Below are 24,075 nucleotides of genomic sequence, written 5' to 3' on the forward strand. Positions count from 1 at the left end.
ATTACAACTAGCTCGTTCCCAACAAAGCTCTAGACCAATGGTTTCGCAAGGCCGTTAAAATAATTTCCGACAGTCAAAAGATTTGTTTTACACAAAAAGATTTTAAAGGAAGCCTGAAGTTTCTTGCTAGTCCTCGAAATTTCTGTAACAACCCAGACTTCCAGCCAAAAAATATTATTTGAGTTCTTTGATTGAATCCTGACGTTCTCGTTAGGCTAAGAGTTCAAATTCATTTAAATCTAATCACAAATACTACGATCGGTCTATGGTCAGCCCTAATAGATATGTGCTGCCATGTTCTCTAATTCACGTAAGTTATGGGTTGGGATCTGCTCTGATACCATTTGTAATAATTCAGGACCTCATCCAAAATGGCTAGTCAGAAAATATTATTTGAATCCTTTGATTTCATATAAGTATCCAAGATCAATCCAGTGAATAACTGATGCAAGACTAAACACACATCTGCGTGGACCCTCACAATCTCAGAAAAGCAGCTATTCGGAGCAGTGTTTACCATGTAATGCATTAACTAATACACATCATTTTTTTTCCCTGCTCGGTGGCTACTGCAACCAATAACATGAGCTGGCCATAAAGAGAGTTTGCTTGCCCATGCTCCGACAAGGGGGAACACCTCGCATTAAGTATATTTTGGACACTTCTCGTACGAGCACATGCTCTTGCTTTTGGCCTGCATACGAGCACATGGTCCAGTAAAAGACTCAAAGCAAAGCTTGTATATATGCATCCCTTATCAAGATCTCTCCCTTGAGTTATCTACACTGTATACTCTCTTTGCTCCTACGCGTGCGCCCTATCAGATCTCTCAGACTATTTGTGCCAACTTTATGATCAAATTATCTACAGGAGAATTTCTCTCTGCGTTGGTGCCAATCATCATTAATTAAACCTAAACCTCAGTGGATCGAAGGCATCTTTTAACATGGGAGACATCGATCTGCTTCTTTAACTCATGGCAAAGGGAATAACAAACCTCGTGAGCTGAGCTGTACAAACAAACCGTGCCACGGTAGTTGATTGCTCGTCTGGCACTCATCTAAAAAAGTTTGAAGCTTAGTCAGCAATGTACTAATCGGGGACATGATTTGATGTTCCAACCATCAATAACCTTCGTGCCTGCTTTTAAGTACAAAAACTTCCACCGTGTCTCTAATTAGGATGTCTAGCTGCATATGAGAGAAATTTCCACCAAAAATGATCCACCTTATTTTCATGTTAATAAAAATGTATCATATTATTTATTTCTACAACAATGTCTCTTTGGGCTTCAACAGATCATTATATCGATTGTTTATAAAAAAACTTTTTATATGTTCATCCATCTATATTGACCAAGCTAAAGCGAGGGCATAATGATCTAGCAAATGTGACAATAAAATAAAATTCTTAAACTTGTCAATATAGTTAATAAAGAAAATTTTGCAAGAAAAATCCTTATTGTTTTCATATTCTTAGAAACGGATTGCTTTTACATTATTGCAAAAATGATATATTTTGGATCTTACTCAACTATGATACTAGGTCTCTGTTAATATTTATAAAAATATTTCAATCTACACCAGAAGCTGCAAGACTTCGGCGTTTGAGAACACCGAGTATTTGGAGGGTGGAGCCCCCTAATTCTGCCTTTTGAATCCGGTTGTTAACCAAAAACCTAATCTCCCCGAAAGGAGCTTTGGGGGAAAAACGTTCCGTAGCCAAAAGAATTGCTAATTTGTTTTTTTTTTTTGTATATATCCAATCAACACGTCTGTGTCGATTAAATTGAATATTTATATTTAATTCAGAATGGTGGTATGCTTGTATAGTGAAATACAATAAATTATTTTTTTACAGAAAGAAAGAAATATCTATTTTTGCAAATGTAGCAATAAATGATTTTTTCTTGTAAAATTCTTGTAGGAACAACTCCAGAATTAAAAGGGAATTCCCTTTTCATAAATATTTTTGAAAAAATAATTAATTAACCAATCTCCAATTACTGTAGGTAATCAAATGTAAGATGATCACCCGAAACAGCTTAGATTTTTTTTTTCTATCTCATATAGCTATTTACAAGCGCACACCCCTTACATGAAGCGAAACGGCATTTGACCGTTGATGGTCTCTCCCGAACTAATATTCCGGGCAAGCCAAGTCAAATGAATTTAAAATAACTAGACCCTCATAAAACCGGGTACGGCCGACCGGCTGCTGAACCGGAATTCGCGGTTGCCTTCACCGGGCCCTTCAGCGCCGGCAAAAGTTTCCCTTGAAGGAAAACCCTCTCGGCGTCGCCACCACCCTCCACCTCCACCACCACCAACCCCTCGGCCAGCCGGCGGACCACCACCCTCGCTACCAAATTACCAATTTGCCCCTCCACCTCTACCGCTCCGAGCCCCTTCTCCCCTTTCCTCCGAACCACCAGCCCCTCTTTTGCTCCAATATCTTCGGCTCTGGCGAGGATCGCCTCGGCCGGCTCGGCAGAGACGAACCGCTGACGGTCCGACGCCGGTCCGAACAGACCGGATAGGTCGAGCCCGGAGGAGAAGGATATCAGATCGAAGGCGTCGAGGGCCCGGTCCGGCTCCTCCGACATCCAGAACTTTCCGTCCTCCGCCTCCGCCGTCTCCGCCGCGTGGAACTTCGCCGCCGCCGCCCGCTCCTCCTCGCTGAGCCCCTTCTTGAACCAGGGGTCGTGGAGGATACTGTCGACGGTGATCCTCATTTCGGGATTCGGGTCCAGGATCCGGCCAATGAGTCGCCGGAGCTCCGGTGAGGTCCATTCGGGGCACCGGTACTCCCCCCGGTAGATCTTGCGGTACATCGCCATCAAGTTGGGGTCGTTGAACGGCAGATACCCAGCGTTGAGGACGTAGAGGATCACGCCGCAGGACCAGACGTCGATCTTGGCGCCGTCGTAGCCCTTCTTGGAGAGGATCTCCGGCGCGACGTACGCCGGAGTCCCGCAGACGGTGTGGAGGAGCCCGTCGCCGCGGATCTGGTCGGGGAGCGCGGAGAGGCCGAAGTCGGAGACTTTGAGGTCGCCGGCGTCGTCGAGGAGGAGGTTCTCCGGCTTGAGGTCCCGGTGGAAGACGCCACGAGAGTGGCAGTATCCGATGGCGGAGATCAATTGCCGGAAGTAGCGGCGGGAGAGGTCCTCGGGGAGGCGGCCGCGGGCAACGCGCGCGAGGAGCTCGCCACCACGGGCGAGCTCGAGGACGATGTAGATCTTGGAGCGGGAGGCGAGGACCGCGAGGAGGCGGAGGACGTGGGGGTGGCGTAGGTGGCGCATGATGGAGATCTCGCGGACGACGTTGGGCGCGCGGCCGCCCTTGGCGACGCGGCCCTTCGGAATGGCCTTGAGGGCGACGCTTTGGCCGGAGCGGAGGTCGCGGGCAAGGTACACGCGGGCGGAGGCGCCGAAGCCCAGAAGGCCAACCAGCTCGTACCTCCCGAAGAGGACCTTTGCCGCCCGCCGCGGCGCCTCCCAGCCGCCGGAGTCCTGCATGAAGCTCGCAACTTTGCCGCTCTGGTATTTGTGAAATTTTCTTCTCTCTTTTGGAGAAAGGTTTCGAAGAGGGAGTGGAGTGGGAGGGAACGAAATTTCAGGGTGATATATAAAGAGGAAGACGCGGTCTGGTGGTCCGCGTGGTATTCGTGTTTTAGAAGTTCCAGGGTTGGAGACTTGAGCGTGAGATGGCGAGGAGTTTTCCAAGTACTCTAAAGTGAGTTAATTTTTCCTCTTTCTTTAAATAGTATACTAGTATTGTTCTTTTGAATTATATTTAACGAAGGTCAACAGGGAGGGAGGGAATGAACGTAGACGAGTTCCATGTCTTGCAGTACAACCACCGTGGTAGCGTTTCCTAGTAATCTATTTCAGGCAAGATTAGGAAATCGCGTTTCTTCCTGTCATGCGTCACCTGAAGGTAAATTAAAAATTATTTGAGGCGGCACGGAAATGATTGTTATACCGATATTTTGGAACATGTTTAGTTCATGAAAATTTATTTATTTAATATATTTTACTTAAAAGTTGTTTTGGCACCTGCTAAGGTATTTTAAGGATTCAGAACTTGTTGAAAGTATGCGGTAAATAATTGTTTTATGCTTAATTTAGTTGAAATATACGATCTTAATAAGTCTTAAATATTAAAAGCAAAAGTATAAAATTACTTGTTTATTTAGGTATTTGAGATAAACTTATCTGAAACAATGGGCTACCAGTTGACATTATGAGGCCATGGTTTTTTCCTTCGGAAAGTGCCTCCATAGAGAGTACCTATGGCCCATCAATCACGAACTTATCTCCATGTCTGTTATTATCCTATCTTGTTATATACATTTTTTTTGTTTGGTTAAATGAGAATTAGACAACATATCATCTAACAAAGTCTGCTGCAAGGGCATTTATCCTAGGACAAAGTAGCAGCTGATATACATTAACATCTATATCCAAGCCTACTTTTAATTAACTATCTCTATAAAGTGGTAATTAAGATTTTTTTTTTCAAAAAAAAACCCTAAACACTATGGGAAGATGGTTGGCACGAAATGTGCAACATATGGTGCAACCAAGGCTCATTTTGGGGTGTAGATGAAACACAGCCATATATAATTTGGCATAATCTCTTATCTGGTCAGCTCCTAGGAGCCTTCATCTAAACTAGCTATTGTGAAAGGAAATTCATGATAATATAATTTGGCATAATCTCTTATTTGCAGTCACAGATATTTTTTTTATGATGGAATTCAATTGGAAGTATATCCGAATCTTATTCAGCACCGAGATAGAGTTGGACTAGTTTAGGGAACAACTTGGAACAGTGTACACTAGTCTCGGTTGGACCATACCCACTTGCAGCCAGCGGTAAGAGGCGGAGCTTCCAAGTCGCCCAAGACCGACCCACGGCGCGATTCAACGCCGGTTGGCCAGCGAAGTTTCCCCGCTGCTTCCCAGAAGGCGCTGATAGCCACCCGGCAGCGACAAAGGACCTTATCACCGCCTGGCAACAGATCGGACCGCCGACAGCCTTCCAATCTGATGGCGTGATGTGATTTGCACACAAAAGAACGGAGACGCGTGCGCCGATGCGGCCGTTGATACCTCCCTCGACGGTTGATACGCTAGTCGCTTTATCAGAGAAGACATCAAAACTGACCGTACCTCTCATGGGCCCAAGCGGGTCGCGTACGGCTATTAAGAATCCAGCTGTTCCTATCAAATCAAAAAGGGATCCAGCTGTTGGATCGGCGCACACAGGCGGAGATTTGTCGATTACTTATCCGCTCCTTCGGGACACGTGGATGGTCGTGATCACGAGTTAGGAACAGGACAAAGAGCCAAGTGGGGACCACCAGGAGGGTCGTACGGTGGGCGGTCTCGGAGGGGATGAGATGATGACGTGGGCGCGGGGCCCACGGCCATACCCTGCTGTCGGTGGGGTCCGCGGCCGCGGCGGCTTTTTGTTTGTCTCCGGAGCCCATCGGACTGGAATACTTGAGGATGCCATCATCATGTTCTGTTTGCATTAAAAAGAAAAAATAACTGTACTATAAGAAAATTTTATTAATTATTTATATCTTGACACTTCATAATGATCGAGATTGGCCAAATTTTATTGATACAGAAGTAATATTCGATGTAGATTAATATAATTAACCATGCAAGAGGAATTATGAGAATAAAGAGCATCATTCACGCGAGCAATCATGTGTAACTGTCAAAAAAAGAATTATCAAGATATATGAAGATGAGCAAGGCTTATTCTCTGTTGTGCTTTACATAGATGTATGGATAATTGATGTCAACACCAATATAGACAAGATTTCTACAACTCACCTATATTCCACAACGGGTAGCTAGAGGAGGATGTTTCAAAATTCTCTTGGACTTAATTATGTATTTATGTGGTATCTTGGATTTTTAATGGTCATAACTCGCAAGTTATCATCTTTTTTAAGGTAAATTTCAAAAAAAATTCTTACTCAAAAAAGGTACACTTTTCTTCTAGTAAGTTTCTCTCTAAATAGATATAGCAATCAAGCTTGAGTCTCATCCAACTTGGTTTTGAAATTAATTTTGAGCTTGAACTCTAAGATCAAACTTAAATTGTTTATCAGGATGTTAAAGTGAACTTGAACTTAATTTCAAATAAAGCTAAGCATGAGTTTACTTGATCGGCTAGACAATCCCAAATTGAGCTGAAGTCAAATTAAGTTTAAATCAAGCTCAATCTTAATCTAATAATCCACTATATAAAGTCTATAATATGTAATACACATTACTAATATATTCCAGCTTTACCCAGCCAAGTTGATTTTTGGCTCTATTTAAAATTAATTTTAAGCTCAATTTGCTGATTCAAGCATAGTTTGTTTAGTTTCAAACTAAGCTTAATTCTATGTCTTTGAATTGAACGCAAGCCGAGCTCAAGCTGCTTAGTTTGCCTGATACCACTGCTAATCCATCTATAAAATAAACATATCCACAAAGCACCATTTTTTCTTTTGGTATTACAATCCATGTTCAATCTATCTGATAATGTAAGGATCATGTGTGGCTTTGAGGTAGCACAGCAAAGGTGCTTACATCACTAGGTCTTTTAATTACTTAAGTGAGAATTATGATCATCGAAGTACTAATTTTTCTAATAATAAATATTAGAAATATTTTTAATAATAATATTTGCAGTTTTGTCTATCTAAACAAGTGAAGATTAGAACGTGAAACTTTTTCCTACACATCCGGAGGAGAGAGGCGCCAAGAGCCAAACCCAAGTCCTATTAGGGATATTCTCTTAAATCATAATGACCCATCTAAAAGAAAGGAGTTTTTGTTAATATATTTGCAGAAAAAGAAAAAAACAATAGGAAAGAAGAGAGAGAAAAGTAATCTTATTTTTTGTTTCTATCATATCCAGTACATCTTAGAGGTTATATATACTCATGTATACAGACTTAATATAAGAAAAATAATATAGGCTGATATAAGATCATGCTAACAAAGCAAAATATTACTTGATGACACAAGTTGATACATGATTTTTAAAATCACTCTAATCAAATCATACTAAAAAAAAAAAAAATACCGACTGATACAGAATCATGCTAATAAAAGAAATATTATAAGCCGATACAGGTTGTTACGTGATTCCTAAAATTATGCTAACAGTTTTGATTGGTTTATTAAATTTTGGAGTGATTGATCTTGCAAAAATATTATAATACTTTTTTTTTCCTCTTGGTGCCACGTAACATGGGCTTACAAGCAAAGACATCCATAGAAAATTACACTAAGTTCCGGATAGATCACATAGAAATTCTATCCGGCGCCTGATTAGCCACCCATTTTATTTTCGTATGATTCACCTCCATGGTTGTCCTTCAGTAATAAATTTAAAAGACAAAACTGCCGTTCTAGAACGGAGAGGGGATATGTCACTGCATGAAAACTGGCGAGCGGGGGGAGGTTATCCATGTCTTTTAAATACTATTGATTTGGGTGGCAAGGCCTTCCTTTTACTCAAAAAAACAAAAGAAAAATCTACTATTGACTTGAAACTCGACCAGGCGCTTCATAATTTACACACTTTAGAATGGATAATGACGTTTAATATATCCTAAGGCCCACCCACCACATACAATGGCAGCTGAACCTTCGACGAAACTTCATGGCAGCCCACAACAGTCTAAACGTGGCGAGCGTCTACCCAAGGCACCTCAAGTCGAACAGGTGTGTGTGTGAGATATTTTTGAGAGTTTCAGAAGGTTGCCATAAAAGTCTGATAAGAGCAGTGATGATATATACTATGATGACGTAGAAACTTCAGAAGTTGCTAGTCAAATTCTATTGCGAAGTTCATCTACAAGTTCCTTCATCTGGTAGGTGAGATATTTTATAGATTTTCCTTTTGAATTTGCTCTCACTAGATCTTCCTGCAGTCGGGGAATATATCATTCATTGAAGAAATCTAGACGTTTTATACACCCGTCAAAAAGGAAAAAGAAAAAGATAGAAAGGAAACAAGAATTCTACGTGTCCATGCCATACAACAATTCAAGTAAGACGGAAAAAAAGAGACTATTAGCTGCCTAATTGAAGAACAAAAAGACAAAAAAAAAAGACTATTAATTGACCAACCGGAGACAAAGTACTTCTGGGGAGCTTGATAACATAATACCATTCAAATAAAATTTTAGTTTATAATGACTTTATTTTAACCGGTAAATATACTTTCATGAGATTTTTTTTGGGGGGCTTTTTTGGTAGGATTGAGGTATTATACTTTTTTTGGTATAAATATATTCATGGGAGTTAGAGAATGGAAGATCTAAAAGCTAGGTTCGAGTGGTAGAAGAGTCCCATAACCTAGTCCTTCACCTTGAAGGATTAAGGAAAATAGTTGGCAAGTAACAAAAAAAAACAAAAAAAAATAGTTGGCAGCAGTACTATTTTCTTTTTTAAGATTAAGAGGTTTTTTTTATTGAGTTTAGGAGGGCCTAATCTCTTTTAGAGTTGAACCTCTACCCCAAATGGCAAGAGGTTATACCATGCAAGCAAGTACTTAATGGTTCTCGTGATAAATTGAATCAAGAAAAAAAAAACTACAAAACTTGTAGAATAATTCATTCCATAAGCCATATCAACAGCTGTTTTTTTTTTTTTTTTTTTTTTTTTTTTTTTTTTTTTTTTGCTTTGAATATCAACAGCTGTTTGCTCTATCAATTAGCTTTCATCTTCTAGAATTAAGGGAGGTTCGATATTTAGAATATGATGCTGGCACATTATTATCTCAATACTCATAAAAAATTCTTTTCATATATTTGGAGAGCAGACTCTAACTTCTATTTATGAAAAAGATTAAACTCAATTCTAACCAAGAAAAGAGCAAGAAATACGCACTAAAACACACCCAGCCTGCTATCCCAAAAGCTTGCAACCCACATGCCAAATAGCGTGTGCTAAATTTGGTGACCTAAAATTTACGTGTCAACTCCAATCAAAAATAAAAAATTGACGTGCCAACAAGATGATGCTAAATGGTTGGACTGGAAACAATATTCGTGCCCATTTGAAATAGGAACAAAAAGAAAAGGGCTAAGGACGAGCAGCGGTGAGTTTCTTTGGGATGGCCAGGGACATTCGTTCCACTATTTTAGCGCTCAGGTTTGCCTTGTTCTCTTGGGTGCCCTTACCTCTTGGTCATCTCAAAGTGAACTTCGATGGCGGTAGGTCGGCGGATGGAGCATATGAAGGAGTCGGATTTGTGATTAGAGACCACCAGGGTACACTGGTAGGGGCAGGAGGTCGATGCACCTCCGAGGTGACGGCCATTGAGGCGGAGCTTCGAGCAGCATGGGAGGGTATCTCCTACGCGAGGAGGGTGCTGGATGCAGACAGGATATACCTAGAGGGGGACTCCTCCACTACCAGAAAACACGCGTATAGTGACGGAGATTCCCGTCACTATACCGTGTTTCCGGTTACTAATATGGAATTTGTGACCGGAGCTCCCGTCACTGACTTCGTTACAAAAACATGCGTCGCTAAATTCTCCGTGACGGCGGCGATTCCCGTCACTAACCTCCGTGACAGAACCGCCGTCACTAAGCCGTTACAAATTCAAGAATTAAATATTTAAGAAATTATGTATTTCCCGTCACTATCCAGTTGCGGAGTTAGTGACGAAGGCAACTTGGTCACTGATTTTGTCACAGAATGCGGTCACAAGTTTGGTCACTAATCTGTCACGACCTTTAGTGACAGATTTAGTCGTCACAGACATGGTCACACATTTTGTCACTACATTTGTCATTAATCCCGTCACTGACCTAGTGATAAGTTTACGGTCACTAATTGGTTACAAACGCGCTGAGCAAAATCAATTTTTATTGACCAAAATCCTGTCACTAAGTTTATGACTGCTCGTCACAATAGTTGGTAAACAATTTAGTAACCAAAATTTGGTCACCGATCACAATCTAATAACCTGGTACATTTGGTACATTGATTGGCACATAATAATAATAACAATAATATCATTAATAGCAAAGGCATTCAACATTACGCAAAAGTCATTTTAAATGTCATTCAAAATTGGCATCAACATGTCCTGAATCCATCAAAATCAAAGTCTAAAAATATGTCATAAAGATCAACAGAGATTTCATTCCTCCTAGGAATGCAAAGACCTATCATCTAAGGCAAAAACAATTATAATGAAGCATGATCAGCAGAACCAGAATCACCATTACTCCCCCGATCTGCATGCCTTGGTCCAAAGCCAATCTCTTCTCTCATCTTTTGAAGAACCTCCTCTTGCCATTTTTTCTTTTCCTGCTCAAGAATACGTAGAAGGTCTTCATGAGTGTACAGCTCTGGAGCTTGACTTGTAGAGGTGGAAGCAGATGATGATTGCCCAATAATTCCAGTGAGATCCTCTAGGAGACTAAAGCCATAGACATGGCCATGAGTTGGGACACCAGTTGCCTCAAACCACAAGTCATAATCACGTGGATGAGCATCTGAGGTGGAGGCATCACCATATTTTTTGGAGTATTCAGCTGAATACTTTGCCTGCCAGTTGATTTAAAAGAAGAGAAAAACATTATGGTGGATCAAACAAGAGATAAACATGAGCAAGCTCAATAATATTTATGAATCATAAAAAAATTATACTTACCATGACAGCTTCACTTCTCTTATCTACATATCCTCCCATGCCTTGCTTTGTCTTATGCGTCCGATTAAAAGATTCACCTATTGTTGGCTCCCTGCCTAACTTTAATTTCTACAAAAGAGAAAAGAAAAAATTCATTAACATAAGAAAAACCGAACCATTAAAAAAAATCAAAAAAATAAAACAACATAAGAAAGCCTAGAAAATATTAGAGAGATGATAAAAAAAGAAAACAAAATAAGAAAAACCGAACCATTAAAAACACGAAAGGCAAGATCGTAAAAAATGTAAAAGAAACAAAAACTGGTATGATATTTATGAAGATGAGAAGTTATCATAAGCATGACAAAAATAAGTCATTCAATCTTGTCCCAGCATCATTGACATTAAGAAGGCATTCAATCTTTACAAAAAGCTGAACATAAGGAATTAACCTTTACAAGTTATCTGTTCATTCATCTAATACCAGCAATATTCAAAAAGCATTTAATCTTTACAAAGACAAGGAATACAAGTCAAATCATCCAAATTTACATATGGAATACTATCTGCTTCACATAGAACAAATGTGAATATACATGATCGCCTCTGATGCTAGGAAAGCATGGTACTTCTTAGCAAGCTTTTTGACCAGCTTCTTGATTGCACACTGGAAATAACTCACAACCATGAAGCAACACCACTTTCCACCACTTTCCATTATTCCTTGCAGATGAACAATGATTGTAAAAATGAATAACATGACGAAAAAATTAAAATCCATGAACTTTACATAATCCCAACCCATCAACCATCAAAATTACAACAATAATCAGTGAAGCAGTCTAAATATATGCAAACCATTGGTAGGACTAACAAATGTGTCAGAATAAAAATGCATAATATTAAGGAGCTCCTCGAGTACAACATTATTATTATCTATTTTAGCAACAGTAAATTCGACACAGTGCCCGTATCATGATTTACCCAACCAAGTGATGTGTCCAAGTATCATAATAAAAGCAGCTACTCAGATATATCAAAGTTTCTTTCGTCTATTTTAGCAAAAAAAAAAAAAAAAAATCCCTCCTCTCTTTCTCTGTCTCCCGTCTCCACCCAAAACAAAACCACTGTCCCCACTCCCCACTCTCCCACTGTTCCGAGCTGTCTCGCTGCCCCACCACCTCTCTCTCTCTCTCTCTTTCTCTCTCCGGGCTTGGGCAAAATCTACCGGGATCGAGCTTGAAGAGGAGGAGGAGAAAACTCTTACCGGTGACTGTGAGTCGGTGACCGGAGCCGCGGAGGTTGCCGTCCGGGGGAGAAGGACGCGAAGAGCCGCCGGCCGGTCGTTGAAGAGGCGACGACACCGAGAGGAGGCGGCTATCAGGCTCTCAGCGAGGGAAAAGGGGGGGCGGGGGCGGCGGCGGCGGCGGCTCTCAGCGAGGGAGGGGGGCCGGCGGCGGCGGCTCTCAGCGAGGGAGGGGAGGCAGCGGCGGCTCTCAGCGAGGGAGGGGGGGGGTGCGGCGGCGGCTCTCAGCGAGGGGGTGCGGCGGCGGCTCTCAGCGAGGGAGGGCGGCGACGGCTCTCAGCGAGGGAGGGCGGCGACGGCTCTCAGCGAGGGAGGGGGGCCGGCGGCGGCGGCTCTCAGCGAGGGAGGGGAGGCAGCGGCGGCTCTCAGCGAGGGAGGGGGGGTGCGGCGGCGGCTCTCAGCGAGGGGGTGCGGCGACGGCTCTCAGCGAGGGAGGGCGGCGACGGCTCTCAGCGAGGGAGGGGGGGCGAGGGAGTGGGGGAGGGGGGGGCGGCGGCTGCTCTTAGCGAGGGACGGGAAGGGAAGGGAAGGGAAAGGTTAGGGTTTTGGTATTTAAGTCGGTTTGCAAGCCAAATTGTATATAGGCTGATTTGGGCTAAATCGTGATTTGGGCTAAATCGGTTTGCAAGCCAAATTTCATATCAAATTTTTTTTTTATTTATAAGGCTGATTGGATGGGACTTGCAAGGCAAAAATATTTTTGAACTATAAAGTATGGTAAAAAAATTCTATAAAGCAGGAAACTTGCAATAGGGGTGCAAATGGGTCATGGCCGACACCATGAGATTTTAAAATAAGAAGAAGAAATTTGAGTTTTATAGAGAGCGATTGGAATTTGGATTATCGAAGAAATTTGGGCGGAACGGCGGGCACACTTAGTTTCATTTTGGATATTCCTCCTTTTATTTTTTCTTTTAATTTAGGTTTACTCAAAAATAATATTTTTAATATTTTTGGAATTAAAAATTAAATTTGGTGACAGAAATTTTTGTCAATAATCTGTTACTGCCAAAAATAATCTTTTAAAAATTTATAAATACTAGGGTTACTATATTTGTGACGGCTGCATTTGTCACTGTCTGGTTGCAATTTTGGTTATCATATTGCTGACAGATACCCCGTCACTATGATGGTCACTAAGGTTTGGCGCCCATCCTACCCGCGCATTCTGTGACCGGTCTGTCACTAAACGGTCACTAAGTTTACACCACGGTGACCAAATTTCTGTCGGTCACTAATCCGTCACAAATAGTAACTGATAACGGTCCGTCACTAATTTCCCGTCACTATACGCGTGTTTTCTGGTAGTGCTCTACGGTGATCGATTGGATATGGGGAGTGGACCGATATGGAGACGGCCACCCACTGATTCATGAGGCCCGCAAACTGATTAGGTGTTTGGCCTCTTTCCAAGCATCGCATGTGTATCGAGATACGAACAGAGTCGCAGACTGGGTCACTTCCTACGTAGCTCGGTACTCTGGAGAGCTCTTTTGGACTACTATCGCGGAGGTTCCTCCTTCCTTGTATCATTTGGTTGCTTCTGACTTAGGCAAGTTAAGAGCAATTTAAATACCATTTTCTACTAATAATTTTTTTTTTAAAAAAAGAAAAAAAAGAAAGAGAGGAGAGCTAGCCGCCTCACACGCCTGGTCATACAAAGCTAGTGAAGGAGACCGTGCCTCCCTTTTTTATTATTAAGGTCGTATAATTATGAACTCATGGAAGCGTCGTGTTATCTTAATTATCCCCTTGGCGTCTGCTACTTGGTGACTGCTGGAGTCGCCATACAAAACAAAGAAGCATTTAGAGGTCTCCAAAGTCCGGGAAGAAAGCTTAGGTGGTCTCCAGTGGGCCTGTCCGTTGTACCGGGTGTGACAGGAGACTATCGTGTTCCTCGTGCTTTGAGAGGGACGTTGAGTGGCCGAGTAGCAGACTACTGCTTCACGACTCTGCATAAGATGATGATCTTTGCGGCCACCGTATCTCTAGCGGTCTTACCAATGGATATGTGTTCTTTAATGAGATCTATGATGAGATCCAGTCAAGAGAAGGCCACGGATGGATGGCGGCCAGCAGACGCGAGACTGAAGCCTCCGCCGCCAATCATGGGAAGAAATTCGATTTTTACAGCACGGGAAAGAACTTCAAAGAATTCGGATATTCCTCAAAGAAAACACTTTCCAAATATTCAAAGGTCATTGTTTGAAAACCTATCAGATGATACGAGGAACAGAATGTGAAAAGATCAATAAAGAAAAAGCAAAACAAAAAAAAAACTATTTTTTAATTGTTTACTTTTAATATTTTTATTATTTACCGTTATTTTATTTTATTTTAAAATCCAGTATATTTTTTCTGATCATTTTCAAAAAGTACGTACAAAAAGTAATAGACGTTTTTGGTTCTTATTTTTCTTATAAACGCCTATTGCCTGATGAATAGGACAGAGGCCTTATAAACCTTTGGTATAAGTTCGAAGCAGAGAGAGAAATAGAGCACAGAACTTTCTTATGGTTTTGGGTGGTGTCGGAGGCAAGTAAAAGGAGGTGCTGGTAAATAATACCTGGGACAACCTCAAGATGGGAGGATCAAACTCAAATTTGAAGGTGGAAGATGGGATGTAACCTTGCGGGAAGCCAAGAAGACAATGCTGTGACCATTTGAAAGTGCATCTAAGAAACAAAGTTTTTTCCGGGTTGGAGAAGCTGCAATCAAGTAGACAAACGATAGCATATACAGATCTAACCAACAATGTCACAATCCAATGGTAGAGGCAATTTGCAACTATGGCAAAATACGGAGATGCAAACCTTAAAATTACAGGCTTAACAACAATAGGGAGGGCAAAATGTTACTTTATAGCAACTTCTTTTCCCAACCCAAATCTTTTACAAATTCAATTTGTACTGCCTCCTCTTGGGCTCGGGTAACTGTACTTCTATAGCTTCAAGCAACAGCTAGTAATTCTGAACTCACCACCACTTCTTGACTAGCTTTGCATGCATGGATTAAAGCACAGACATCTGTTGTTTCGAGAAACTTCTCAAGGTTCACCATGATTAGAGGACCGTATTCGAAGACCAATCTCTTGCACTGCACAAGGAAATGAAAAAAACAGATGAAATCACAAGAGAACAACGAAGGTCATCACCACCTTCAATTTTCAAAATGCAAAGCCTACAGGATAAATTGAATTACAAATTTAACACCCCAGTTATCTAGTGATTACTAGGAATTCCACCATTATTTAAAAGTATTTGGTGGTTGCAGGTCTTGTGTGACTTAATACTTGATCATCTAGCAGATAGGCAGTATGTTGCTTACCTGTTGCACAAAATTCTCCACCTTGTTGCACACTTTCAAAAGCATCTCAATTATCTCAAGCTGCAGATTTTTCATCCAAGAAAATAGATGGTCATGCTAAGCAATAAATGTCTATGCTTAAGCAATAATTATGCCTCCATAAATTCAGTGCAAGAAATCCTGAGAGGCCAAACTGTATTTCTTAACAACTTGTGCAGAGCAATAAAATCCTTTCTACTCCAAAAGAGGCCATGGTCGAGGAAAAAATGAGAGGTCACCTAAGCTGCATAGATCAATTACGATAGCAAAAGATGTGACCACATCATAAGTTAGTTGAAAAGAGGAACAGAGAACAACTGTCAAGTACAATTTTGGTGGGGAATAGTCTTAAGAACGTTGCTGTTAACCAGTAAAGATGAAAGTACTCAAACATGGCCAAGTTATATTGTCCTTAGTCACTCCGTATCACAAACTGTGGCGTCACCAACACCATACAATTCTGATACTGGGTAAAGATCACGCATCAACAAGTATTGACCTACCATCAATTGATATCACTAAGCAATCTATTATACCTTACACAAAATGGTATGTATGAGAGACAATATTATTGAAGTTGTAACTGTGAAGTCCTTTGAAATGCAAGTAATGCCAGAGATGTTATCATTTATGCGAATTTATGCAAGTTTAATGTTAATTTGTAGTTTGCAGTAGAAATACATAGTACCATGTCCAGTCTCAATGTTATTATAGAATAAGCATGTATTTGAGATGCAGGACTTATTGCATATGATGTATTTAGAAACAATAGTGTGTAACCAAATTTGAGTCCTGGGCAATTGATGGTTGCATTAGAAACCTTGCCTTTTACACTCTCTGTCTAGAATCTGTCTATAAACGCTTTGAACTTTGGAGGGTTGCTCTCTGGTCACATAAATTTAACCAAAGCAATTAATGAGGTAGAGTTAAATGACTTTAAAATCCATGTCTTGGGCCGATCTTCTCAGGCAAGTACTTTGGCGCCCATTTGAAAGGTTCAATGTCAATTTTAGAGCCGACCGCACAAGATTCTTGGGCTTGTTGTTTGTTGGTTATAGCTAATATATGTATTTATAAGAAATAAAAATCTACTTTGAAGCTTGGAACATTTCTAGTCATTGCAATAAAGCTGTATAGGATATGCTATTACATCAAAGCCACACAGAATAGTCTATATTAGAAAAGATCATTTTTTTCATTGTATCTTCAAATTCCTCTTAAGTATCTATCAGTATGTTACTATATATAATTATACTGATGGATGCAAAAATGGCACCATAACGTTCTATGGTAAGTATATGTACCATTAAGTGACCACTGCATGACATGTAGAATCAATTTCGTAAATGAATAAATATGAAAGTGTATTGCTGCAAAGTAAGAGAGAGTTACACATTTAATAGCATGTAGTGAATTTGATAACAGTGAAGAACATATAACAACTATCTAGACAACAGAAAATTTAATGCTTCGAAGATGACTGTTTTCAGAATCTCCCAACCAGAATATCAGAGATCATTGTTAGCATAAGATGCAAGCAAGAACCTGGTTATGAAACTGCATAGACCAGAAGGGTACTAGCATACCTGCATGTCAGGATCTTTCAGTTTGGTAAGAATTTCCACGACAGCATGATGGCAGATTGTGCAGGCATCATCACGCTTTGGCAAAGGAATCAATATTGTCTTTTTACAGAAATTCACCTTCTCACAGAATTGCTCTGGGTGTATCGTAGCAATCTCGATGAAGAAAAGAGGTGCCAAACCCCTACCCAAGCCCGGCCCGAATTTTTTTTTCGGACTTCGGGCCGGGCCGGGTCGGGCCAAACCCCTACCCAAGCCCGGCCCGAATTTTTTTTTCGGACTTCGGGCCGGGCCGGGGCCCGAAAAATTTTTAAGGAACAAGGCCCGAGCCCGGCCCGAGCCCATTTGGGCCGGCCCAGTTGGGCCCTAACCTGGGCCGGCCCGTTTGGGCCAGCTCGTTTGGGCCAGCCCGATCCCGAGCCCGGCCCGATCCCCAGCACGTCCCTCGAAATTTCTATTCCCAGCTAAAACAGCTGCTGCAACAATGTCTGAAAATACACAACCAACTTCAGAACTACATATGCATGAACAAGTTCTACCAAACAAAGAGAAGACAATGAACTATGTTGATCAATAACAGAAACACTACCATTCTCAGAGATTGCAGCAGATACTGTTTCATGAAGGTCACCAGAATTCCCGATGCAGGTTGTGCACCCATACCCAACAATATGAACTGTCAAACTTCTTACAATTCCTTGTCATTTTGAACTTAAATCTACTAAAACTCTCACAACCCATGCGATAATAATTTACCAAAAAAAAAAAAGTCAACACTTCAGATTACATGAGACATCTTTTCCATAATGATTATTAATGAGAAATGGATAAAATATGACTTGACACAACCAAAATCAACAAAAAGAAAGCTTTTATTAGTAATTATCCGACTGGAAATTATAGACAGCTTCAGAAGCCCCAAATGAAAGATGTACGCATTGGTCAATCAGCAGATAGCCTACACTGTGTAATATTTTGCCACTACAACTCAACAAAATATTAAGGGGCAAAATATTAAGGTACAAAAATTAATTTTTAAGTTACATATGGCCATGGTATTTAAAATGTGCAATCAGCATATTCGGTATTAAAATTATAAAACAAGAAAGGGAAATAGAAATGAAACTGACTGCTTATCTCCAATAGAATAAATAAGATCAACCCAGCAATGAATAATAGTACCTTTCCCTCCCCTCTCTTCAAAGAACAAGGAACCATCCCCTCCCTTTCCAAATCCCTAATTAGAAACACAACGGAAACTCCGAGAAGAGGGATGGAAGACTAAATAAGGCGCGTGAAGGAGAGTGAGGGAAGGGCCGAACCACAAATAAAAAAAGGGGAGGGGGTGGAGTCAAGCAAGGATTCTGTTGTCCAGTTTCTTCTTCTTGAAAGTAGTAATCAGAAAGCCTGGAAGTAATTATTTGATGATGGACGGCTCTCCCTCCACGCCGGGCAAGTCCAAGATGGAGAAGCCACCCCACCACAACCACCATTTCCACCATCACCCCTCCGCCGCCCGCCTCCTCTTCCGCTGGCACCACTCCTCCCCCCTCTCCAAGTTCGCCTTCTGGGCCGAACATGAGTTTCTGGTCCTGCTGAGCGTCGAGGGTGTGAAGCGGAGAGAAGAGGACACGCCGGAGAGAGTGGGGGTGGGGGGAAAGGGGGTGTATGAGTATGAGGCGTTGGCGGGAGAGAAGAGCACACGCCGGAGGCCCTAACCATCCCAGGAAAACAGCAAAATCAGAAGTATCAAGTAGGGACCCTAACCTGAGAGCCGACGACGACGAGCCTCCACGCCTCCACCGGACCCTAGACGAAGAAGACGATGGTCGACGACGACGACGAGCTCTGGCCCTCTACAAATCGCGCTTCAGGAGGAGGAGGAGGAGGAGGAGGAGGAGGAGGAGGAGGAGAAGAAAAGAATCAAAGGGAAGGGAGACGGGAGAGTAGGATTTAGCCAGGAGCCCTGGGAGCTCTGAAACCCTAGGCTCTCGGCCGGAGGGTTTAAATACCACCAACAGCGACGCCTATGCAATTCGGGCCCTAAACCGGTTAGTCCCAAATGCAATTCGGGCCGTGAATTTGGGCTTGGTTCGGGCTGTCATTGGGCTCGGGCTTGGTCCGGGCCCGGGCCGGGCCAATGGGAAACCCGAGCCCGGCCCGAAATAAAATTGGGCTTAAGTTTGCAGCCCGAGCCCGGCCCGAAATTCATTGGGTCGAGCCCATAGCCCGGCCCGCAGGCGGCCCAGCCCGATGGGCTTCGGGCCGGCCCGAGCCCACTTCCAGCCCTAAACTGCATAGACCAGAAGGGTACTAGCATACCTGCATGTCAGGATCTTTCAGTTTGGTAAGAATTTCCACGACAGCATGATGGCAGATTGTGCAGGCATCATCACGCTTTGGCAAAGGAATCAATATTGTCTTTTTACAGAAATTCACCTTCTCACAGAATTGCTCTGGGTGTATCGTAGCAATCTCGATGAAGAAAAGAGGTGCGCAATAGTCTACTAACAAAACACACTACCAGGAAAATATGTTTAAGAGCACAAAACCATCATCGCCATTTCAAAAGATAAAGAAAGTGATATTTGGATTACAAATTTACATAGGCCAAACAAGATGAGCTTACCTGCTTTTCAAAAGAATGCAGACGAGAACATGCTTGATGAAGGGTATTGATAATCTCAGCCTGGGTCTTATTCTCACCAAAATGGTATATAGCCTGGGAAGTAAATTCTTCACATAGTGTGCACAATTCTTGATTCCTTGCAACTGATTCAGACATTCTATTTTCACTTTGTATCTTGTAATCCACTGGCATAACAGGAAATACAAAAAGAATCACCAACTTTTCTGGATATCAAGTTAAAGGATTCTCTAATTCAATATTTTAAAAACCAGACTGGACCAGCCAGTTCAACTGGTTGAACCATCAACCTGTTAGGCTCTCATCCGGATATGCCCATAAAATTGGTGAGGAGAGGAAAATTAACCTCTATCATTAAAACCAGAACAAACCATGCTTAAACTAGCAATTTGTTTGAACCGCTCCAAGTTTGAACAAACTGGTTAGTTTTTGAGATACATAAAACTCAGCCTCTCTGTTTGCAATTGGGGATTAGGTTTGGGTTTTTGACTTGATTGCTCTCTCACTGGCACGAGCACAATGCCTTCTTCCTCTAGAATGAAGATGGAGGATGGAGGCGGAAGACAACCAGTAACTCCCATGGAACTTGAAATTAGGCATGCTTCCCATCTCTCGTTGTGACTCTCCCCCTTCTCCCACTCCCTCTTAGTCTCTCCCTCTCTCTCTCTCCCACCCCCCCCACCCACCAACCAACCAATCCACCTGTCAAGCCTCTTCCCTCCACCCCACATCTATACCCCTCCCTCTCTGCTTTCGGCCCCCTTAACAACCAGAGCCTAGGAGTAGCACCATATTCTCTCTCTCTCTCTCTCTCTACCTCTTTGCTGCCAACCCTCTTGGCATCGCACCCGAACAGTAGGCTGGTAGCAAACTGTCTGCTTGCCCCTCTCCATGTCCCTTTCTCCTCTTTGCACTCGATCTTTCTCTCATTTCTTCAGTCTCTCTTATTCTTTCATCCACTTCCCACCACTCGTCTCATTAGATAGTCAAATCTTTAACCTTTAACTCGATAAACTTTGTTTACTATGAATAAGTTCCCAATTGACAATTTTAGCATGTTGGAGGAAAAGCACAACTTAATTTAATGATTTTTTTAAAAATTAATTTAGTCGGGATTCTTCGTAGACACTCTGCTCATGGATCCAAAAAGAGTACTAAAAAATGTCTGGAAAATGCTAATGAAACTTGGATTTTATTTTTATTTATATATATATATTTTAACTTTAATTAATTTTTTATATATAAATAATTATTAATACATAATAATTATTAATATACATATTTATTATGTCAAGATAATATCATGGTTTGATTTTGGTTAACCTGACAACTAAGCCAGTAACCCATGATCTGGTCACTTTTCCAGTTCGAAGAGCGGTCTAGGTTTTAAAACATTGCTTTAATTACATAAAATTAGATGCTTAAGTATTAATGGACTTGCTAATTCAAGTCTTATTATAGACTACAATAGATGCTCAGCAACAAGCTCCAAAAAACTCATTCCAATTTAGTTGACAAACTGTATAATACTGAATCATAATGCAGTGGGTCCAGAGATAGTTTTACACAAAACACACATTATCAATATTCCTCAATTTCCTTGTTGAGGTATTCAAAATTCTATGATAGACTAAAAAGACTAGATTATTTTAATTTATATGTTAGGTTTCTTATCTGCTTCAATCCCTAATATTGCAGGAAAGATAAGGGAATCATCATTCCTAACAAGAAAAATGTAAATTTTCTAGTATTCGCATTATGAAATTCTTGATATTCCAGGCTGAAGGTGCCTATTAAGCTGATTCAACTAAAGTAACTAGAGTATGAAACGTATAGTTCTTAATTTCAGTCCATATTTCCAGATTGTTTGGTGTCTTATTATCTTTTCTGAATGCAGTTCATATAAGTTTGAATAGATAAGGTGATTTTATCATTGATAAAGAGAATGATTATCTGTCTTAAGTCAATCTCTTGTTGTGTCTAATAAAGGCCCTTTATAAGCTTCGAAATATGACCTTCAACATTTTATGTTAACTAGAAAAATCAAGTTCCTCTAGCATAAATTTGCAAGATGAATTATGTTCTGTGGTCGTAATGTAATTGGTTAGTGGGGAAAAATAATGGCACCGACCAGACCTAAAAACTGATATAGCGCCATTTTACAATATCCGAAACTTTACCATGAAAACTTCATTAGTCAAACTAGTTACCTCAATATCATGTAATTGTCTACAATACATTGGTAAAGACTAGAGTTTTGAAGAACAGAAAAACTTCATACTCATCAAACTGCAATGTACATAAATAAGTAGAACCTGAACAAATTGCCTTTATTATTTGTCAAAAAATTGCTAATATTTTTGGTAGTACTGCAAATATGTGAGGTTACATGGTACCACAATTATATGACATCGTTATGTACCTTTTGATAATATTCTACAATCTAAGGACAAAATCCCATAAAATATACATCTATATCCAAAATTTTCCACTAAATAGTAGATATACGCATGGATAAAAGGAATTTTTTTCACAAGCAAAATCTGCATGAAAAGAGTAAAAGCAGAAAAAGGAAAAAGAAAAGAGCAAAAAATAGTTTCAATCAACTCATACTAAGAAAATTGAAGCTGAAAGAACTACCTTGACTATGTATATTTATCTTCTTATAATATTCTTCATTCTGAAAATAATTTCATTACTCATATTAGTTACCTCAATTACTTAAATGCTTGAATGACCTGTAGCATTTAATGTTAGATTGAATATAAAAATACAGATCAAAGGGGATGTGATAAACATAATAAAGAAAGATTGTTAATGACATACCCATGATATCCAAGGTTAACAAATCTCTAGCATTTGTACAGGCAGAGCTGGCCAGCATAAGAAGAAGCATGAACCTCATTCTCAAACCCATTATACCTGTCAAGTACACATGGAAGTCATATTTACTCGCATTAGACTGTTAAAAAAAAAATCATTCCCACAACAAAAACAAAATCATCTCTACATCAGTCACATAATCCATGGACATCATTCTTGGATTGGTGAACACAAATATTCCAACTTCTTTTGCTTTTAGGTAGGCATAAACTGAACCAATAACAGAAGGGTGTTAACTATGTGTCCTTCAGTTTGCAATCACTTTTAAAGGCATCATTAAACTTTATTGTTATGCAAACATCAACTGCAAAAATAGAATCATCCAGAATTATATGAAAACTATCTTTTAAGATCATCAGAAATACAGGCAACATTACTTTGCCCTGAACGCCAATAAACTGACAATTCCAGCAATCAACGATCCATTTATATAACTTTTCAATGCAATAGCGACAAAATTTAGGTGTACAATGAATCTATAAGAAAACCAATTTTAAGAGTTACGAAAGGTCTACCTATGGAAGCTGTATCTTGTTACATCTTGGCAGGTCTCCAAATCCCTAAAGATTGATCCTTTGGCAGCAATCTCTATTACAATTTCAAAATGGAATCAGATTAAAGTTACTATTAAAAACAGATGGCTACAGATACCACCCCAACTAACTTAGTATTTGGGGTTTTAGTTTCGGATTGTAAAACTTGTTCTTGAAGATGTCCAATCCGAAAACATCATCATAAGAATAAGAGGTGCAAAAGTTCCCTGCAGACACTATCATGAAGGTGATAGCTTCCCTCACTGCTGAGAAGTCATCATTTAGACAATTTAAGAGATGAAGCACAATAAGAACAAAACTTCACTTTCCCGTTCAAAACAAAATCAACATCTCAAATTTAATGAATTTGGGAAAAACAATAATTTCGCCCCAAGATGACAGCCACCGGTGACTCTTTCTATAGGTCATTACCGATAAAAAAAAAAAAGATCATCAGATCATTAAAATTACAGATATGATAACCAAAGAAAAGATGACTTTACCATCCAAAACAAAATCTTTCCAACGAAACTTAATTCTTATAACGATGTCGATTCGTACCTAGGCTAGGATTAGAGGGGCGGGGACTTCGGATCTCCTCCTCTCGAAAGCCTCCGACGGAAGGGAAGGGAGGCGGCCGCCATTGCCATGGGGTAGGGATTGGATAAAAAGAAGGAAGCGTGACCGGCTGGAGGAGCTTTTAGGAAAAAAAAACATATAAACGTCGACAGCAGGGTTCGAACCTGCGCGGGCAGAGCCCAACAGATTTCAAGTCTGTCTCCTTAACCACTCGGACATATCGACGACAACAATTAAAGGCGCGCGTAGTCTCTTTTCTACTAACATACTTCACGCGCTTCATGACACCGAAAACCTCACGCAACAATTTTGTGTGGGAGGTCCACTGGGTCTGCGAGGGTACATCCTAGCTCTTATTCATGGTTTATAATGGAAAGATATAGAAATCTTTCTCAGTTTTCTACCCACCACCTGCTGAGTTTTTGTTTACCACATCTCACTTTTACATAAAACATAAATTTTGCATTGTGAGACACAACATATTTACTTATATATTGATATTTCAAGCTTAATCAAGTCAAAAGTG

At 40.7% G+C, this 24,075-nt stretch overlaps 3 protein-coding genes and 1 non-coding gene across 6 annotated transcripts; all 4 read right to left on the reverse strand.

The window, feature by feature from the left end:
* Positions 1–1,937: 1,937 nt before the first annotated feature.
* Positions 1,938–3,615, reverse strand: LOC103720413 (CBL-interacting serine/threonine-protein kinase 14-like). Its single transcript, XM_008810101.6, has one exon. The coding sequence runs from the start codon at positions 3,515–3,517 to the stop codon at positions 2,189–2,191; it is 1,329 nt and encodes a 442-aa protein (XP_008808323.4). The 5' UTR covers positions 3,518–3,615; the 3' UTR covers positions 1,938–2,188.
* A 6,460-nt stretch (positions 3,616–10,075) lies between these two features.
* LOC149751066 (uncharacterized) lies at positions 10,076–10,797 on the reverse strand. The gene is made up of 2 exons (XM_089928322.1): positions 10,695–10,797; positions 10,076–10,588 (listed from the first exon to the last, which is right to left on the reverse strand). Exons 1-2 carry the CDS (start codon positions 10,731–10,733, stop codon positions 10,226–10,228), a joined length of 402 nt encoding a protein of 133 aa, XP_089784448.1. The 5' UTR covers positions 10,734–10,797; the 3' UTR covers positions 10,076–10,225.
* Positions 10,798–14,698: 3,901 nt separating this feature from the next.
* Positions 14,699–23,698, reverse strand: LOC103699662 (uncharacterized). Of its 3 annotated transcripts, none has more exons than XM_089928068.1 (6): positions 23,532–23,691; positions 22,953–23,025; positions 22,381–22,476; positions 19,537–19,721; positions 15,307–15,366; positions 14,699–15,075 (listed from the first exon to the last, which is right to left on the reverse strand). In XM_089928068.1, exons 3-6 carry the CDS (start codon positions 22,469–22,471, stop codon positions 14,929–14,931), a joined length of 483 nt encoding a protein of 160 aa, XP_089784194.1. In that variant the 5' UTR covers positions 22,472–22,476; positions 22,953–23,025; positions 23,532–23,691; the 3' UTR covers positions 14,699–14,928. The 3 variants fall into 3 exon arrangements, with proteins under 3 accessions (XP_089784194.1, XP_089784196.1, XP_089784195.1); XM_089928070.1 differs by lacking the exon at positions 23,532–23,691 and adding an exon at positions 19,230–19,427 and having other exon boundaries at positions 22,953–23,490; XM_089928069.1 differs by lacking the exon at positions 22,953–23,025 and having other exon boundaries at positions 23,532–23,698.
* On the reverse strand, positions 23,693–23,774 carry TRNAS-UGA (transfer RNA serine (anticodon UGA)). The gene has a single exon. It is a non-coding gene; the product is annotated as a tRNA-Ser (tRNA).
* Positions 23,775–24,075: the final 301 nt, after the last annotated feature.

The sequence above is a fragment of the Phoenix dactylifera genome, chromosome 17 (genome assembly GCF_051530095.1).
Source record: "Phoenix dactylifera cultivar Ajwa chromosome 17, Ajwa_hap1_PhDact_Kaust_v1.1, whole genome shotgun sequence".
Classification (NCBI taxonomy): Eukaryota; Viridiplantae; Streptophyta; class Magnoliopsida; order Arecales; family Arecaceae; genus Phoenix; species Phoenix dactylifera.

Excerpts from the sequence above, each read along its gene's own strand:
- LOC103720413 (XM_008810101.6), bottom strand. The coding sequence starts at position 3,517 with ATGCAGGACTCCGGCGGCTGGGAGGCGCCGCGGCGGGCGGCAAAGGTC.
- LOC149751066 (XM_089928322.1), bottom strand. The coding sequence starts at position 10,733 with ATGGGAGGATATGTAGATAAGAGAAGTGAAGCTGTCATG. Across the intron at positions 10,589-10,694 it reads AGAGAAGTGAAGCTGTCATG|GCAAAGTATTCAGCTGAATA; the intron begins GTAAGTATAATT and ends ATCAACTGGCAG.
- LOC103699662 (XM_089928070.1), bottom strand. The coding sequence starts at position 22,471 with ATGGGTTTGAGAATGAGGTTCATGCTTCTTCTTATGCTGGCCAGCTCT. Across the intron at positions 19,722-22,380 it reads GTTAACCTTGGATATCATGG|TGGATTACAAGATACAAAGT; the intron begins GTATGTCATTAA and ends CTGTTATGCCAG. Across the intron at positions 15,076-15,306 it reads TGGAGAATTTTGTGCAACAG|TGCAAGAGATTGGTCTTCGA; the intron begins GTAAGCAACATA and ends TTCCTTGTGCAG.